The following is a 20,392-nucleotide window of genomic DNA, read 5'->3' as shown; positions in this document are numbered from 1 at the left end:
CTGTTTTTTGGAATGCTGGGCTAAAGACGCTTCATGGCCTTGTGTGGGTTATTCACTGCCACTGGCTGCATTATCCCCAGCTGGTTTTACTGCAGTCTGGGAGATTCTGCCCTCAGAGGAGGTTTCTCTCCTCTACAGCTGTGAAGTATCTGGATCTAGGCTAGCTGATAATCCTTTGCCATGTGTGGATGAACAGATAGCACTCTTATGGTGACCACTTGATTCCTGCTGCCAAAGCATCCAGAGTAGTGCCCTGCTATGGCAACATATGCAGCACCCAAGTATTTGCTATTTTATGCTGACAAATGAGTTCCGGTGGATCCTGTTGCTGCTTAAGACAGCTGTCCCCCAATGACTCGAGCTGCTGCAATTCTTCATCCAGCACATATTAGCATAAACGAGTGAGAGGGGCAATTTTCAGCTGGCCACAGCAGGCTGTGAACTGTAGTGCTGGACGAACAGGCACATATTTGTTTTATCAGCTGCTGCAGGGGCAGTAATCTCAGACAGAAAGTCAGAGCAGAGAGGTGGGGATGAGGAATGCCCTAAACCATCACAAACCCATATGAAAGAGTAACAGCCCTGTGTTTTCAGTGGTGCACTCCTCAAGTACATCTAGGCATGGGCAAGGCAGGCTGGCAGAGCAGGTTTTAGCACTGGTGTCCAACTACTCATTTCTATACTAAATTTAGCATCCTGAGAGGGAAAAGCTTGCAGTTTTAGGAAGTACTTGGCTTATTTATTAGCCAGAGAAGGAACCGTGATTAATAACTAGTAAACATGTATTGTTGAGAGTGGATCATCATAAACTTCTATTTTATTATTTAAAAGAATTATAGTAATTCAGCGCTCCTAAATGCTTTCACCTTGGGTGATTGAAAAATGCAATGTCATTATTTGCAATATTTTCTACAAGATGGATTCAGTGGAGTCCTATAGACAGTGTAATTTCTGGGAAAGCACTCTTGTTTTCTAAGGCTGTTGAAAAATGTCTAAGATAGTACACTGCAGTGTTTGAAATGGAAAATAAACAGAAGATTTAAAGTAGCACTGTGGTGGCAAAGCTCTGATGGAACCAAAAGGAGGGGTGCAGGGATGTCTGTGCATCAGCAGTGCTTTTTCACACACTTGGCCCGTGCCTTGCAGCAGCACTCTGCAGGTGGGATCAGTTCTACCATTTCCTGTTGGGGTCTTCCCTCCCCCCTCAGTCGTCATGTCTCTCGTCCCCGTTGTTCCCCCCCCCCCTCCCCGCCATGGAGCCCTGGCAGAGGGGGGCCCTGGGGGGGGGGGGGGAGACACGGGGTTTCCCTGCCCCTGGTCAGCCTCATTCCCCATTGGTTGTTTTGTGTTCCCCTGTGTGGCCAAGGACCCTCGGGTCCCATGACTGCGAGTTCCTGAGTAGAGCCCCCGCCATGCGGCTGGAGAATAAACATCTCTGAAACATCTAGCAAGAATCTGTCCATGTATATATTTCCTTTCCATGGGACTCCTGGTTCGATATATGCGTGTTACAGTAATCCCCGCTGCAACAAACTGATGGAGAATGCGGGCCGACACCGATCCCTGAGGAAATTTGTGAGTAAAAAAAAGCACTCTAGACCTCTCTCTTCTCATCTTGGTTTGGATATTCTCTCTGGACTATGGAAGAATCGTGGGAAATGGGGCTCTCTGAGCCACAGAAAAAAATGTATCTAGAAGTAAAAGGAATCCTTGAACAACAAAACAAAAAGGTATTGGAACCGGGAGATCTAGAACATTTTTTTATCTGGCTTTTCAAAAGGCTTTCCTATATTTCTCGAGACTTACTTTTTGATATCGAACCTCCTGGATCTTGTCAGGGGTGTTTCTGGGACAAGATCTGGGATAAGGTAAGGGATCAAAGAGAAGCTTTCCGTGCGTTCCTTATAATCAATTAAGCTCTTGAGGAGCATTTGTATGGTCCCATAACCCCTAAAGCAGAAGATCATACTTATCCCGTGGCCGAGACTGTGCAGCCGCCATCCCCAGGGCGCGTGACCGCAGCTGTGCCTGCACTGGATGCGCCCGGCCCCCCTGGGAGCGTGCACCTTATCGTGGACCCCATCCCTGTCTCGGGGTCCCCGGCCACGTGGCCGCGAGTGAGGGAGCGACGCCGCAGGCGCCGCGGGTGCCGTGGGCCACGAGCAGCCAGGAACCGGGGCTCGGCGTGGCAGGCCGCTCTGAGCGACCGGCTCGGAGAGCCCTGTAGAGCGAGAAGCGGCACGAGACAGCGCGCAGTGCCGACCAGAAATGAGGCCGCACTCAAAGCAACGTGGAGTTTGTGGAGCAGAACCACTCGCAGGGCACGGAGCCAGCGGTGATGGCAGCGCGGGGCCGCACAGAGCCCAGACACGCGCCACAGCAGCGCCACTCAGAGAGCGCAGAGCGGCCGCAACGCGGGGGCCTGACCAAGACATCGGAGTCGGCGAGGCGGCGGCCACGCGGGACCGGCACCCATGACAAACACGCAAGCACGTGATAGGAGAAGTTGTAGCAATGAAAATCACAGGAACTGTGAAATGGTACAGTGTAAAAAACAACTATGGATTTATAACATGACATGATACAGGGGAAGATTTATTCATCCGTAGAACTGCCATTAAAAGGAATAACCCTAAAAATTACCTGCAAAGTGTAGGAGATGGGGAAGTTGTACAATTTGATATAGTGCAAGGAAAGAAGGGTTTACAAGCAGCAAATGTTACTGGGCCTGGAGGTATTCCAGTCAAAGGCAGCCGTTATGCACAAAATTATAAACAACATCCATCCCAGCAACTTCCCTACCCACAACCTACTTTCCCCTTTTACCCTATACCCAATATGTACCCTTTCCTAAGTTTACCCCATCCCCAGTTTATTCCTAATCTGTTTTTTACCCCATGGCTTCCCTATACAATTCCATTTCCCTACAATTCCTCTCTGATGCCGAGGGGGGGATGAAAAGGGGGAGGGAAGAAATTAAACCCTCTCCTGCCTCAGTTTCCCCACAAAGCATGCCCGGAGAGTCCTGTCTCCCTTCTGTCAGCCTTAAGATGTTCCAGAGAATCTGTTTGGACATTTAAAGACTCAGGAGGGTGGCTTGTTTTGTCTTGAAACTGTTCTTGTTATGTTTATCCAGTTGTTTTCATTCTCCTTCTATTAAAATAAAACGGGTGAGATGTTGGGGTCTCCCCCCCTGCCATGGAGCCCTGGCAGAGGGGCCCTGGGGGGGGGAGACACGGGGTTTCCCTGCCCCTGGTCAACCTCGTTCCCCATTGGTTGTTCTGTGTTCCCCTGCGTGGCCAAGGACCCTCGGGTCCCGTGATTGAGCAGTTCCTGGGCAGATCCCGGCCATGCGGCTGGAGAAATAAACATCGCTGAAACATCTACCAAGAATCTGTCCATGTATATATTTCCTTTCCAGGAGACTCCTGGTTTGATATATGCGTGTTACAGTAATCCCCGCTGCAACAATTTCCTATACCTCTTCTCAGTTCCTCAAAAACCTAAGGGGGTGATCAGGACGTGGAAGCAGGAACAGCAGGGCTTGCAGGCTTGGGTAGTGGGCTAGGGTTCAGCCAACACATAGCCTGCAGAACCAGATGTGTCCTGGTAGCTTCTCCAAGCATTGTGCTGGAGGACTCCTAAGCCGTGAAGAGAATGTAGCTGCAAGTGGTGGCTGGAGGTAACAGCAGAGTAGATTTAGTGGGAAGAACACATTTCTCTCAAGGGAAACCTTTAAAATGTCTGTAAATTCATAAGGAAATAGTCTCCAGGGTTGGTATTTGCCTTGAACTTGAAAAAGGATCAAAGTTAATGGACTTTAGACCAGTCTGCTGTTGAAGAGCAGGAGAGTTTAGAGAGGATCAAAGGGATCTATTGGATCACAGTATGTATTTTCTGGAGTGCCTGAATACAAATTTAGGAACTTCATTTTGGCTTGCCAGTTGGAGACTCTTTAGTAGCCTGTTCACATTTTAGGTGTAGCTAATAAACTATTATGTGGCTCATGTAGCTCTACAACAAACAGATCAATACATTTGAGAACTAGGAATTTTATCCTTATACCAACTTTAGTGTTGATATAAGACTTACTGCAATGATATTGACTGCAGCCAGGTGGTGAAGGGACAATATAATACAGGATTATTGCCTTGCCTTTTACCATAAAAGATTTTTCTGCATTACAAGGCTCTGAGAAAAGGTTAGTAGCTAATAATAAAAAGTTATACTTACTTCATGTTTTAAGCATTTGTTCGTCCAATCTTTGACACACACACAAGCATACACACACAAATTTACAACAATTCTGTATCCAAGCTAGAGACACCAGAGAGGAAAAGCTGCACACACAAGAAATTCATTCCCTGCTTCCCATGGGCAGGCAGGTGTTCAGCCATCTCCAGGAGATCTGGGCCCCATCACATGTAAGGGCTACCTGGGAAAACAAACACCATCACTCCACATATCCCCCCTTCCTCCTTCTTCTTCCTACTTTATATACTGAGCGGGGTGCAATATAGTCTGGAATATCCCTTTGGTCAGTTGGGATGACCTGTCCCAGCTGTGTCTCCTCCCAATTTGCCAAGCAGCCCCAGTTTTCTTGCCAGCGTGGCAGTACAAGAAGCAGAAAAGACCTTGGCTCTGTGCGAATACTGCCCAGCAATAACAAAAACATCTCTTTATGTTCAACCCCATGTTCAACACAAAGCCAAAACACAGCCCCACACTGGCCACTGTGAAGACAATTAATTCTACCCTTGCCAAAACCAGCACAGGACATTTCTGACTTATCTGAACATGTAATTATTTTTTGTTATTGTCTTCGTACCGGTGTGAATGAAAGTAGGTGCCTGGTCATGCTTAGGTTCATGAGCCACATCTTCTGGTTGAATAATTAAATGTCTTGAACTGTGAGTTCAGTGAGTTTTGTATTAGTCCTGTCAAACTTTGGAGGGTGTTCAGTATATTCCTGAACTGTAGCAGTGGTAAATGTAGTGGTAGATAGGGATGAGGTGAGAATATAGGGTTCTATTGCAGGATTATTACTTTATTTACACTAACACATGCATCAGGTTGTTGTCTGAGGAGTGTCTCCAGCATTTGCCACTGCGACTTTTGTATAGCAGAGACATTTGCATTTCATTCATTAGTGTTTTATCAAAAGCTCTTTTGCAATGGATTTGTTGTGCAAGTTTCCTTTTTTTAATTTGATGTACAGGATATGAATTCATTTGACAAGTTTATTCCTTTAACAAGTTCAATAATCATTTGCGATTCACAATTTTATTTGCTGAGGGGGTCATTAATTTAAAACTTGCACTGTATTCCTTATCAGATATTTATTGACTAGTTTACACTCTACAGAACAGTATTTGAGTAAATCAGAATGCTGTAAACTTGCCTTATTAACAAGTTTATTGCTTTAGCAGGTACTCACTTATGTTTCCACTGCTCCATCATAAAACATTCCCAGCCATGGAAACCATTTTTGAGTGAGATATTATACTGTATAGACCAAGGCATACACATGGGATCTCTTATACATATAAACAAAATAATAAAAATAGATGTCTTCTCCTGCAGACTCAAACAATCTTGTGCAAAAATACTTTTTTTAAACTGCAGGGAATGCATGCAAGGCCTAGAGGTCACAAAAGGAGAGCATTACCATTTTCTGTTTTTCAAAGGGAGAAACATCTCACCAAAGGTGAGATCTGAAACCCATAGAGTCCAGGGAAGTTTCATCAAAGCTGGAAAGTTAATTGTCTGTTTCTGTTTCTCTTCCTGTTTTTAAAAATAACAAGTTACATTGTCTGCCCACAAGATGAGGTCTTTATGTCTGCAGCAAAGATGCCCCTTCCTGTTTAAAAGCCTGTTGTGGTACTTATGGAATGAATAATTATGTTAACAGGCATACCTTTGTTGTTGTTTTAGATGTTTGGATGTCTATAAAAAACACCGGAAAGTGAACTGATCCCTCTTTTTAAGCCAAAGTGTGTTTCTTATTGTAACATTTTAATAGGAAGGTGCCTATTTATAAGACTTTCTTAGAAATTCAACAGTAAAAATAATAAACATATTGTGTAATATAAGAATCCTATAAAATACATATAAATTTTATACCTGAATGTGATAAGAAGTTTTGAATCTGCAAAAAGTGCTTTTAAAAAGGGCAGTTCTACCCAGTGAAAAATCACCTTACAATTACCTCTTCCTTTTAAACAGCTCTGATGCAAAAGTGTGTTCAGGGTCATAAACATTGATTTTAGCAAACAAAACAAGTTTTTTCTTCTGAATGAATAAATCAAAGTTGTTATGAGGGGATCTTTAAAAGACATTTCCTAGTATAAAATCTTCCATCTCAGTTGTTTATGGGGTCAGTTTGCACTTCAAAAAGCATTTCAGAAAGCCTCTAAACTGTGTACCTTGTGTGTTATGTAAGTTCAGAACAGTTGTAGATATAATTATCAAGTTCAGCCACGTATAAAGGTATGTTTTTTAATTTCTTTTAGCCGCTCAGCAGATATCCACCTTTGATCAATGACATCTCCTTTTGGCTGCCTTCTGAGACATATTCTCAGAATGATTTCTATGATTTGGTTCGAACCATTGGTGGAGACTTGATAGAAAAGGTTGTCCTACTGGATGAATTTGCCCATCCAAAGTAAGTAAAAATTTTAATACCTTTTTCCTGTGGCTGCAGTATGTATATTTTATGAATATTTTAATTCTGTATACCAAGAAGTTCTTGATTCTTACAGTGTTTGCACATTTCATTTTTTAGCTCCAAAACCTTCTTACAGCAAAAAATAATGATTTTTACTTAAAAGAAATACTACCTATTTTTCAGTTTGGTCCTAGTACTGAGCCTCTGGTATCCAGACTACCCCAATGCTTTGTGCTCAGTTATTGACAGCAATAGTGAACAACTGCCTTCCTCAATACATCTGGCAGTGTGTGACACTCCTGTCCATAGCATGTCTGATATTCTAGTCCTGCTCTTTGCTGAGTGTCCAGTGTTTGTCTCCTTGTTCTCTTCCTTTCTTCTTTTAGTCCTGACACACTAGTAGACCTTTACTACAATGTCAATGCTAATAATGGTTTGTTGCAGAATGCTATTGTTGGTGTTCAACTGGGAGAAAAATACCCAGACCTTGTTCCTTTCTTTCTGACACTTATTTATATGCTGTTGAACAATCTCTCAGGTTTCAGAACACCATATGGGTATAGCAGCACTGACATGACCAGGGAGTGCACAGGGTATTTGTCCAACTGGTAATAACAGTTGCCTAAAAACCAGACAAGTATCAGCTATTAGATATGCACTGTTTTTCAATTTGCTGTTTCCAAATTAAGAAGTAGAAGAGCTGCTGTCTACTTAGCTTCCTAAAACTGAGGTTTAAACTAATTTGTTTTGAGACTTCTCTAAGTGCTGTAGGAAGGCAGATGATAAACCTTTTTTGAAGCTAACAGGAAAATGCTTCGTGTTGTTCTCCAACACCTATAGATTTTTTATTTTCTTCTCTGCATCCAGGTATTTAACCCTATTGTTCTTTTGAAGTGGATATGTGATGCAGGCCAAATGAATAGATTGTTCTATGGCCTATTTTTCATGGTGTTTCAGTGGATTTTTATTTTTTTGAGGTTTTTTTCCTTTTTAACCTTTTTGTGTAGTATTATATGAGACTGTTTGTGCTGTGTGAAGAAACAGAAATGCAAATGAAATTTGTGTGGGCATCTTAAAGCTTTGAGTCATTAATTCTTGAGTGGTTCTCACATGCAAATCATGCAAAAGGATCTTAACCCTTTACTCAAGATGGTGTGTGCAGAAGAGGAATATAGGTTAGGGTAAGATAATGAGTATTTTTCATTGTAAAAAACAGACTGTATCTTTCAGGGAAATCCAGAAGCAATTTTATTGGAGGTACAGATAATTTCTCATTGTCACTTGGATTCCACTGTAGTATCAGTTAGCACAAGTACAGAGACACTGAAGGCTCTGCACACAGATCCTGTTGTCCTCTATCATGATGGTTCTGATACAGTACAATCAACTTTTTTTGGTAAAAACTGGGTTGCTGAACCCCTTTATGGAACTGGACTTTCCATCCGTTCATGCTGAATGTTTATTGTATGTGTAACACCTCTGTGCTCATTGCCACTTTTTGTCTACATTCTCCTCACTGATACCAAACAAGCAATTGTCTTTGTTATTACATTGTCTCTTAGGGGAAAATCCTATGTGTATTGCAAGCAGCTCTTCCAAGTCTGAAAGTTTGGAGAACTCTTGTTCCCTGCTCCCTCAAACAGAGGCAATATTATTCTATGATTACTCTTGGCATCTTACTGGAGAAATTCACATACACCATGACAGCCTGCCAGCAGCACTGCATCAGTCATGGTCCAACTCACAGGTTATGCTTCTCTTCTTTGCTGAGAATATTGTCTTCCATACAAGTAGAGTGGTGAGGTAGGGACAGGATTCACTACACTGGGTTTCTACCATGTGTGTTTTCTCCTTTGATATGCTTTGACACATCCAGAACATATACCAGGGATGACAGTTGTTCCTCCTCACGGAATACACCTCTGGTTCCCTCTATGACTTCTGCAAATACATGGGGAGGTTGATTGCTCACAGGGACTTGTCACACAGATTTAGGATTTTACTAGTTTTTTTCTCTAAAGCCATTAAAACCTCACTCAGCAGACATCCAAATATGTTTTGACACTACAAGAAGGAAAATTTTCTCACCTTTATATCTGAAGAATTTGAGAGGCAACATTAATGGATTGTTGTAAGTGATGTTGTAGTCCTCTTAGTTTGTTCACCTGCAACAACGGTAAAAGAAATCTTTTTAAATGTCCCATTAAAAATCAGTAATTCCAAGGAGATTATCTACTGCATTAACAAAGAATCATAAATGAAGACTGTAACATAGTGGTTACTTTGCCCTTTCTTCTTAAAACAGGATGTGTGCAGATATGTAAATTTTGAGAACTGATGGTGTAGGCCACATAAGTAATTTTGTTTGATTTCTAAAGGCTTTGGAAGACTGATGTTTTGAAAAGAGTTTTCTACTTAGTCTTAATTCCTAGATAATCATCTTGTTATGGGAATGATACAGTGGCTTCTTTAATTCAGTGTTGCAGAAAAGCCTCTGGGCACAGGAATTACATAAGAGAGCCTCAGCGTTGCTATGGATCTGTATGTTACAGATCTAGGTACTTGTAATCATTATCTTGAATTTTCAGTGAGTCTGCTCTGGAGGATGGAGGAGTAGTGTCTAGGATTGGAAAACCTGCAGTGCTGCTGTTTTGAATGTTAGTTACTTACAAGCAGCTTATAAGTTCATGCTTGTAGTTAATCACTTCTGGAATTCAAAATTCAGGTTTTTTTAATCCTTTAAAAATACCAGTTTCATGAGGAATTAGGACATTTGGTAGTCTTATTTTCCTTCTTAAACTACTTTGCTTAGTTATAGGACTATAAACATCTGAAAATAGAAAATGTTATACAAATAAAACTAATTTATAACACAAAAAGAGGTCTTTAAATTAAGATCCTTTATAGAGGCTCTCTGTGTAATACTGCATAGTTGCCTTTTCTGTGGTTCAGAAAGCTTTCAAGGTTTTACTGGGCTTTGGACTGATACCCATGCTCCAGTACATTGCAGTCATGGAGTGTATTAGCAGTGAAAAGGTATTTCTCTACAGGGAAAAGGAAAAAGCATGGGACAAGTAATTGTTTAAGCAAGGAAGAGATGCCTGAAACCATGTAAATCTCGATTATCTCCTTTGCAAGGTAAAAATATTGAGACAACTTTTAGGGAAGCACAGGCTATTTAGAGATAGAACAGAAAGGAGTCTCATTGCTGAAAAGCACAAATCTAGCAGAATGCCAAGTTTCTGTGCTGGGGTAATTAAGAACTGTTCCAGCCTCAATGCATCTTTGGTAAACTTGACTGAGCAAAAACCAAAACACAACATTGAGGTATACTAAGTAATGTGTGATGTGTGACACAGTCAGGGTTTGACTTCATCCAAGATGAATAATGCAAAACATGGCTCTAACACACCTGTTACTCAGGTATATAAAGAATCAGCCAGCATATGTGAAGGAAAAGTTGTGACTTTGCTAAGTGCCAAGGAAACTGAGTGAAACTGTGGTGGTTTTGGCAAGAACAGGAGCAGGCCATCTGTAAAGACAAGCAGAATAGAGAAAAAGTCTCTTTGCAGTGAGCAAACGTTTTCCACAGTCCATCCTGTGGACTGCGGCTATTTTTGCCTGATGCATTAGCTTCAAACAGTTAGACTTTCATACATTTGGTTGACGGAATGTATTTCTCCATGCATGATGTGTGAAGTGAGTTTGCTGTGACTTGCCTGGAGTTGTCAGATGCTGCATGAGCCATGTAACCAGACACCAGAAGGCAGTGGCACTGTTTTTGCTACCTGACTGAATTATTTCTTCCAAATCCTTGGAGATCTTTAAGAACCTTTAAGCATTGCTGTGCAAATACATGATGAGTGAGGATTTGTAGCTGACATTTTCCCCCTTGGAACATTTTAGTGAACAAACATTTGCAAAAAAAAAAAGATAAAAAGGAGAATGTTTTGGACTACATTGATACTAAAGGAAGAAAAGAAAGGGGTTTTTCCCTTACTTTTACCAATGGCTGTTTTACCACCCGTATCTTTAAGTTTAGGCCTTCTACAACTCAACTTGTCTAAGCTGTCTAATCAATATGAATGACCTTCAGAAATTAAATCAGAAAGTAATCTCTTTTTCAGTGGTCAAGACTTCTCCAGTTTTGGAAAGGAAACCGATTTCATAGGAAAAAAGAAAGGGTGGCTGAATGACAATCAGAAGGTAGAAAGGTCTCTGCCCACTATGAATAAGCAAATCAAAACTGCTGCCATACAGAGAATCCCAGGAAAAGGGATTTACATTCTTACATTCATACAGTCTTACATTTTGGTGACATTCAGGTAAGTACTGTGGCTGCACACAAGTAGAATTTCAGGGATGGTAATTAAAGCATACCTGGACAAAGTAATAGAGTAAGTACTGGTTCATCCCACATGGTAGAATATGTGGCAGAAGTGGTATGAGACATTCCCAAGTTGTCCCCAATGAAGAGGACAGGGAGAGATAAGAGACCAGGGTTGAGTACCTGTCCCCAACAATGCAGCACCAAAGGAGATGCTTTATGAAGACATGTGGGTTCTGTTCATGTCCCAGCAGAGCTGAGATAAGCCACTACCAAAGACAGAATCCAAAAATGCTGAGGTTGTTTATCTTTGCTTTGGGCAAGCCCTGCAAATGTTTTTTTCAGCTTAGCATGCCATGTTTCTCTTGTGTAAGGTATCTTGTGTAATCCCATCAGGTGTGATGGCCTCACATCTTCATTCTGAAAATGTATTTTCTGCATTTTGCAGTGAAGTTATTTTCCTATCAGTCTTTCAAAGTTAGTTACTAAAATTTCTCTTTTGTTAGAAAGATAAGGGAAGTAAGGAAGGATATGGCTCCACATCTTCATTTGCAAGGAGGATACATAGGTAGGCTGAAAAAGTTATACAAAACTGTAATCAAGGCATGCACTGTGTCCTCAGTGGTACTTAAGAGGTAAATTTTTAATCAGAGCAACTAAAAATATTCTGAAATGGCAGAGTGGAGACAGTAAGGGGGAAAAATTGATTTGCTGTATTTTGACGGCTATGCTGTTAAAAGTATAAGTGGGGAATAGGTAAGAAAGGAAAGGATTTATTCTTGCCTTTGAGTCAATTTCTTGCACACTTCTGGGGTGAGATCTGCACATTTGTCACAGTCTGTTAAGTGAAGTGAGAGGAAATGTATTGGCTGCTGTGAAGGAGGAAGATAGGTGCACTGTGGCACCATCTTTAGAGACTTTGGGAGTACTCAGATGACCTGTGTCTCTTCTTTTTCAAACAGTACAAGGAACAGATTTGACAGCAAAGAGTCAGATCCTATTGACTGTTGGGTTGTGCCAATGCATGCCCCTAGCTCCTTGTTAGCATGTAGAACATGCAATGTAAGAAACACAGCACTTTCCAGATCCCAGGTTTTGCACTTTTCCTTATCTACATGGGGATAAAGTCAAATAGCTTTAAGTCTGGTTTATTTATTAAAGCTGGCTTGGTTTTGTCTTGCTTCTAGAATAGGCGAATTAAGCAGAATAATTCTTAAGTGCTGCTTGCTCCTAGTATTACGCAAATTAAAACAATCAATTCAGTCCCCAAACACCTTGTTGTTCTTCAGCCTGAGCACTTTACAATTTGCTGAGGGATTCTTTGAGATTACCTTTAACTGCTGAACTGGCAAAGTCCCAGCAGCAGCTTCTCTGCAGAAAAAAAACAACCCAGAAGCTGCTTTTGACAGTAGCTAGCAAAGGGTTGGTTTTCGATTAATGAGCAATGTTCTCCAGCTCAGGATTTTTCCCCTCATTTGATCACATGAATGCAAGATTATAATATTTTTGAAATAGATTAGATTAACTGTTCATGGGAGGCTCTGTCAGAGGAGTCTCATTCACTTCTTGATGATAGTAGCACTCCCAGTCCATCTTCTCTCTTTTCCCTCTCTTGTCCCGTCCAGTATCAGTACCACTTGGTTTCTTCTTGAGAATAAGAACCTTTTCTGTCCTTCCTGCTGCAGTCATGCTGATGGCAAGGTTATCTACATGTGTCAGAGCAATGGCAAGCACAAATACAGGCTGGGCAGAGAATGGCTTGAGAGCAGCCATGCGGAGAAAGATTTTGAGTGTTGGTTGATGAGAAGCTCCCCATGACACAGCACTGTGAGCTTGCAGCCCGGAAAGTTGTATCCTGGGCTGCATCCAAAGCAGCATGGCCAGCAGGGAGGGAGGGGATTCTACCCCTCTATTCTGCCCTTGTGAGACCCACCCTGGAGCGCTGCATCCAGCTCTGGGTCCCAACATAAGAAAGATGTGGATCTGTTGAAGCAAGTCCAGAGCAGGGCTACAGAGATGCTCAGAGGGCTGGAGCACCTCTCCTATGAAGACAGGCTGAGAGAGCTGGGATTTTTCTGCCTGGAGAATTGAAGACTCCAGCGAGATCTTAGAGAACTTTCCAGTACCTAAAGGGGGCCTGCAACAGAGCTGGAGAGGGACTTCTTACAAGGGCATGTAGTGACAGGACAAGGGGAAATGGCTTTAAACTGAAAGAGGCTAAGTTTAGATTAGAAATAAATTCTGTACTTTGAGGATGGTGAGGCACTGGGACAGGTTGCCCAGAGAATTTTTGGATGCCCCACTGTGAGAGACTGGACTGTTAATTGTTAATGACTCAAACAATTGACCATTTTGCCCAGGTGCAGAGAGGGGTGTGTATACCCATCACCGGAGGCTACAGCTGGATGTTGAACAAGATAAGGGAAGAGGCTGATAAGAGGCAAATCCTTTTAAGTGTCGTAATGCTTTTTGTCATGCCAAAGTTCTTACACAAGGGGCTCAGCTGTGAAAATTCCCTTCTGGAGAAGTACCAGGACAGTCACACATAGCTTGAAGGTATTAATCCTTGCTGATGTACCATAATTGCTGTAATGTCTTAGAAGGTGTCATAAACCATCAAACATTCCTGAAGTGTCCCCTGATCCAAAGTATTGCATCATCCAGTGTAAAACTCCCTGCTCCAGGGGAGGTACCTGGGCGTTCCCACCTGAACCTGAGTGAATATAAACCCACTGGACTGTCTGTTTTGTGGGCTTCCCCACTTTTGGTGTAGGTGACTATCACCACTGAGAAGATCAGAAGAAGGGGACCAATGGGCTGCCATCAGCATCCACAGAATGGTGATATTTTTTCTGACTCTCTTTTACTTTTTTTTTTCTCCCTGCCCCTTTTCCTATTCATTTCTATCTCTCTCTCTCTACTTCTCATTTACTGTTAAATGAAAATATGTAATGTGGTCTTCAGCATATGGTGTTGTTTGCTCCTTAATTCAGGCAGAAGCATCTCTCTAATAATTTTAATAACTGTATCTTAACACCCATTCCTGGAAATGTTCAAGGCCAGGTTGTATGGAGCTTTGAGCAACCTGGTCTAGTGGGAGGTGTCCCTGCCCATGGCAGATGGGTGGGAACTAGATAATATTTGAGGTGCCTTCCAACTCAGATCATTCAATGACATTTTTATGATTATTTTGCCTTGTGGGCTTCAGCTTAATAGACACGTGTATGTAATGGAGTTTGGGCACATTTCTCTCCTGGTCTGTGTGTCAGGCATTTCCCTATGCCCCAGAACAACCCAACGAGCAGTGGTGTTTGCTTGATTCACAGTCAAAGTGGCCCCAGCTACTCTTTGGGCCTTTTCTCTTTGCTGCCTTTTTTTCGTCAGAACAGCAGCTGTGTAGAAATAGCAACTCCATTCTCACAGCAGCCCCTGCTTGGAGGCAGTCAGGGGCTTTCTGGCCAAATTCATTTAGAGTAAACATTGGGCTGCTCAGAAGGAGATGCTTTATGAAGACATGTGGGTTCTGTTCATGTCCCAGCAGAGCTGAGATAAGCCACTACCTAAGCTCTGAGGTGATAAGGTTTTCATTCCGACAGCCTAAAGGAAATTTAAAGGAGCCGGGAGTTGCGCTCCGTGTCAGTAACTCCAAGGTAACCCTGCCGTGCTGATTGATACATGGCTTCAGCAGGTCTTGCACTTCCCACTTTATAGCAGTCATGATGCTCTGCTGTTCCCCACCAGGACTGAGACTGTTGGAGTTTAGCTTTCCCAGATGTCCTGCACAGCGACAAGGGCATTCATGGAGCCCAGTGTAGCCATCTGCTAGGGTTTGTTGTTTTGGGGTTTTTTTTTTTGAGGAAACTGAACTGAAAAGCTTTTAATTCCTTCTTTTCCTCCCCGGCAAAAACATTCCTGATTGAAATGAATATAGAGAATTAATTGAGTAAGTATGCACATATATTTGTTTAAAAAAAATTCAGATATTTTAGACATTCTGAATTTCAAACACCCTGTTCCAGCTTTTTTGTAGTACAAAATAGGGTGAAGTCAGAGACAGCAAAAATGAGCATGCACTTCTATAGCACAAACCAGAAGGTATTGTTTGATATGGAAGCAGACCTTTTCAGTGCTATATTTGTTATCTGTATATGTGTAGACTTGGAATCTGTCTGCATACTTTTGTTAACCACCCTTTGTCAAAGGTTTTTGACTGCTAGGCCTACAGCTTTTGAATTCCCATGTGGATTCAAATATTTAATTCCTTTGGGTTGCTTTGAGAGTCCCCCAAATAGCAGTTCCCTGTCCAAATCCAAGTGTCATGAAGAACTATGAGAGGAGTGAGAAGAGGAACAGAGAAGTCTCTCCTGTAGAAAAAGCAAGCACTTGAACTGTTTTACAAAAAAATAAAGAAAAAAAAATTTCTTGCTTTGTACAAAAATCAAGTGAGTTCCGTGACTTATGTCTTTTTACACAGCTTGTGACTGCCAGTTCAGATCTCTGACGCTAGTGTTTATTTGAAGACCATCTAACTGGAAAAAAAAAATCAAAAAGGAATAATCAGCTGTCCCTGAAAGACAGATTCTACTTTCTTTGCTGTCCTCAGTGTTCAGACAGGCACCGTGCAAATAGCTCTTCTTAATGGGTTCCTATTGAAGTCTGTTTCCTTCAAACCACTGTATTCAAATCAATTGTGGGGCAGACAGTGTTCTGCTGTACAATCCGTGTTTCTCCAGAGTCTTCACTGAGAGAATTGTTTTTACTAACTGAAAATAATTTACTATTAATGAGCTTCAGTAGGAGTCCCATTTTTCTTTGGTGGAAGGCTGGTGGCTAACACCCAGGCTTGTGGGAGGGTTGGTATTCAAGAAAGGAAAAGGATGAAGTAACTGCAGGTTCCCATTAGAGGGTGGGGGGAAACACAGCCCTGAAGTGTGATGTGTCACTGGTGATATTCCATAGGAAATGTAATCACCCTTCACAGGTAATGACAAGAGAGGAAAACTTAAGTATGTGAGCCACACAGAAGACAAGCATCAAGTCCCTTATATGTTCAGGCAGATGCAGAGGATAGACTTGCTGTATGGAAGAGGGATAGCTGGAGTCACAATGAATCATTTCTAAGAGGCTGCTCAGCTGAAGAGCTTAACCTTTCTTCATCATGTCAACCTGAAGTCAGCTATTCACCACCAGTCCTCAGATGCAGCCCAGAAATCTTTGCCACAATTCCCAGAGCACTTCACAGGAGGTGTCACAGGAATTAGTACAGTGATTTATTGACAAGCAGTGGGACGGTGAAAAATGGCTAAAGGAGTCAGCTGCCACAGGATGCTAGAGGGATAGCAAGAGGCTCATGAGTGCTTCTGAGTTCAGAGAAATCCCAGTGAATTGCTGACCTTGTAGAAAAGAGGTGGAGGCTACTTCTGTGCAGAACTGTTTTTCCTAGTATGCAACTGTGAGCATACTAGAGTTTGAGAAGCATTGCAGTGGGTGTATGTCAGTGAGAGAAAGCTTTTGTAATCACATTTGTTAGATGGTGAATATTGTCCCTCTCTACTCTCTGAAATGGATTTCTCTGCCTTCTAGTGCTCTGACTCTGTCTGCTGCTGCCTGGGATGCTCATGGCTCTGCTCTGCTGTATGTCTGAGGGTGGGATTTGATACTCTTCCCCTCTTGTCTTGATCTCTGTCCCTGCCCTGTTCATTCTCCCACAATAACACTGCAGTCTAGGAAGTCAAGATGGACCAGTCCTGTCAAGGCCACCAATCATGGATGCCAGCACTGCAGGCTGAGAATCCCTGCAAAGGAGTATGGGTGAGGGACAGAAATGTGTTCTGGCTGGGTGTCAGGTCTGTACCTGAAAGTAGTTGTTCTTTAATACAATAGATGTATCCTTCATGTAACTTTTGTCCCTCTCCTCCTAAATCAGCTTTTAAATGAATGTTAGTGCACAAGTATGGTATGTTTGTTTTCTGCAGTGTCCTAGCAGTGTGGAGAAGCAACACATCTGTAGCAGATCCTGAGCTCTCTCAGGTTCTCTTGAGTTCTTGACTAGAGATCTGCATGGGAAGGTAGAGGTGGCTCTGTTTGCTCATGGCTTACAGCTGTCTTTTTAGCCACAGAAAGCAGCCACAGCATTGAGGCAGCTAACACCATGGCTTTCCTTGGGATGAGGAAGGACATCTCTGTCCTCTGTGTGTTGGGAATTGCATGTGTGTGATGCCTGCACGTATTTGCTCTCACCACAAGGCCTTCTCGGAACTGTAGTGAGTGGGATAACAAGGTGGCCTGGCCCCTAATTCTGAGACTAGATTTGGCTAAACATACATTCTATAAAGCTGCCAGGATAGGAGTTAGGAGGAAAAAGTCCTTATATTCTTCCTAGTACTGCATGGAAGAGTGATGGATATAGCACTAAATAATTAATCCTAGTTTTTATATCATATGGATTCAGAACACATTTTTGTAGGGATAAAAAAGCCCTATAGCTAGGAAGTATTTCTTAAGCTGAATCAAAGCATTATGTAGCTCAAAGGTTACTTATCTCCATACTGGGAAATGTCAACATTTAGGCTGAGGAAACAAGGTTTTCTTTAATTTCTTTAATTGTCAAGATTCCTGAAGCAGATAACAGTATCTTGCCATTGTTTTTGTGCTCAATGGATATTTTATTTTAACCTACCAGTTAATTTTAAATAATTAATTTTTAAAAATTGCGGCCTTCATCCTTGTCTCTGGGTAAATTGAAAGGAAATTCATGGACCTGCACACCCATTGCAATGCTTCTCAAACTCTAGTATGCTCACAGTTGCATACTAGGAAAAACAGTTCTGCACAGAAGTAGCCTCCACCTCTTTTCTACAAGGTCAGCAATTCACTGGGATTTCTCTGAACTCAGAAGCACTCATGAGCCTCTTGCTATCCCTCGAGTATCCTGTGGCAGCTGACTCCTTTAGCCATTTTTCTTAGATCTGTAGATGATGGACCTGAGATTGATAGAGATGGTCCTGAAAAACATACGTCTGGATGGTGACTGCTGCCATACGAAATTCTTCCAGAATTCAGGTTTCTGCCCCACTTCTCTCAAGTGCTGTCTGATAACATTAATATTAAAATGAACACCATGCAACTGATCTATTATTTATCAGGCATTACACACAAATGCAAGGGAAGGGTGCCTTTTAAAAATCATTCTGAGGATGAAGAGAAGATTTATGTTTAGTAGTTTCATGCCTATTAGTACACATGTGGGACAGATGAATAGTAAGGAAATGAATTACTTTTCGTCTTTTGTGAATGAACACCAGATAAGAGATAGATGAAGACTGATTTAATGTAGTTCTTGTGGGTTTTTTTATTACCTTGATATATGAAGGACTTATGTTTCTCAGCTGAGATATTGCCACCCTCATCCTGTGGCCAGCAACACATAGACTGAAGTATTAAGTGACACATTTGACAAGCCACAATGGAATTTTAACAGCTGAGGTCAGAACATTGCTTTTGGTTGTGTTGGGGAGATGAGATGTGCACTGGGCAAGTGAAACTCAGCTAGGATGGTGCAGCAGATACAAGTCTCTCTTGAAGTCAGTGGCTAGGCTCAATTACACAAAGCCAAGTGTTTAATTGTGTCACATAGGCAGACATTTTTCTTAGTGTCTGCTAATGCAGATATTCCTGGGTTTGGCTTTATAAAATGAGTCCTTATTTTCAGGGCTTCTAAATGTTAGCAACTCCCACTGAAATCACCGGGTACTGTGGGAACTCCTTTTCATTATAATTATGAATAAAAAGAAGCATCCACAGGGAAATAATACATACGCACATATTCTGCGATAACCAAGTAGCCAAAGGTGCTGCAAGTTTGATGGGCAAGAGCTAAGATCTATGACTGGTCAGACTATCACATGGAGGAAATGCCGTGCTCAGTCCTGAGGAAGACTTCTCTGTTGACCCCATCTGTGTTTCCATAGTGTACAGCCAACAGAGAGCAGCAGCACCTTAGAGAGATGCTGCAATTATGGCTATTAGTTTTAATTGAAGAATTGTGTCCTTAGCTCAAGCTTACAAGTAATTTATTAAGGTCATTAAAGAAGGCGTACAATGAAGTAATGTCTTGCAAAGCACAACAGTAGAAAGAAAAATACCATACAGAGGGAAAATGTTACGTATTTTAAGCTGTATATTATAGATTGTAAATGAAAAAGCCCCATGCAACCTGTCATCTGTGGTAAATTACTATTCCAGTGTATTAGTTTGTTCTGACACACTCCACCAGTTCCACATGAACAGACCATTTTGGTGCTGGAAAACATGATTATTAAAAAAGGTAGACTTAAAATAAAATGTGCTGTCAGTAAGCCACCTGTAAGTGATATTGGGAAAGTTTATAATATATTTGGATCACTTAACTGCACTTCCTTCACAATCAAGGTTGGCACAAGATGAGCCTCCTGAGTGTTATCCCAAAGAATTCTTTTTTTTGAAAATGCGATCTGAAATTCTCAACAATTTATTATTCTTTTTCCTGCTTATAATGGGGAATTTTCCATATTGGGGAAAGGGATAATATTAGTTCTTGAAGAATCTTTCTTCTTTGAGTGACATGGAAACTCCCTGTGGCTTTCAGTGAATCTGACAGGGCAACAAATGCAAAATCAGGACATCGGATCTCCATCCAAAGCCCGCTGAAGTCAGTAGAAGCCATCCCATTGACTTATGTGGGGCTAGGATCAGGCCCTTTGTGGTTTCCTTGCTCATTAAAACCCAGTCTGTCTGCAGAGAGCACAGAGTAATTTTTCTTCCGGGAACCTGGACTTTATTGCCAGTGAATTTGGTTCTCCATTAAGAAATACGATGACTGTTGTTAGAAATGCTCTTGTTATTCAGGAGGGAGATGTTGATATTTGCTCAGTAAAGTGGTAGTTAATAATGAGATTTGCATTACAGTTGCATTCAGAAGCCCTTCCAGTTTTCTGGTATTTTGGAAATACAGAAGGCCCCTAGATGTTGTTGGAATACACTTACACTGTGCTTAGCCACATTTTTATGCATTGTGAAAACTGCTCACCTCTGACTGAAACATCAACCATCCCCAGCTTTATTAAGGACAAATGAAAATATAGATTTATTATGAAATACTCTCATACTGCAGCACCAGGCCAATCATGCATAAAACAGGAAAGAGCAGCTGAGGCTGTAACTAAGAATGTGGGGTTTTTCCTTACGTATGCCAATGTCAACGATTGCAAGCATGGGGCTAGGAAGGAAGAAAGGGAAGGAGGAGGTAACCAGCTGTTGCTGACCTTGTTTTTGCCAAGTTGGACTTTCACTTTGTATTGCAATTATACCTGATTTGTCTGGCTAAGAAATATTCCTTCATCATGTTTGGTTTGCTGTTT

At 41.8% G+C, this 20,392-nt stretch overlaps 1 protein-coding gene across 9 annotated transcripts in view; it reads left to right on the top strand.

Moving 5' to 3' along the window:
• FARS2 (phenylalanyl-tRNA synthetase 2, mitochondrial) overlaps positions 1-20,392 on the top strand; it is a 237,803-nt gene that overhangs the window by 152,103 nt on the left and 65,308 nt on the right. For all 9 annotated transcript variants that reach the window (XM_069008176.1, XM_069008181.1, XM_069008180.1 and 6 more), the window contains one exon: positions 6,513-6,664. In XM_069008176.1, the coding sequence (XP_068864277.1) occupies positions 6,513-6,664 (152 nt within the window). The remainder of the gene's footprint in view (positions 1-6,512; positions 6,665-20,392) is intronic.

The sequence above is a fragment of the Aphelocoma coerulescens genome, chromosome 2 (genome assembly GCF_041296385.1).
Source record: "Aphelocoma coerulescens isolate FSJ_1873_10779 chromosome 2, UR_Acoe_1.0, whole genome shotgun sequence".
NCBI lineage: Eukaryota > Metazoa > Chordata > Aves > Passeriformes > Corvidae > Aphelocoma > Aphelocoma coerulescens.
This window is presented reverse-complemented; position numbering and strand designations above follow the sequence as displayed.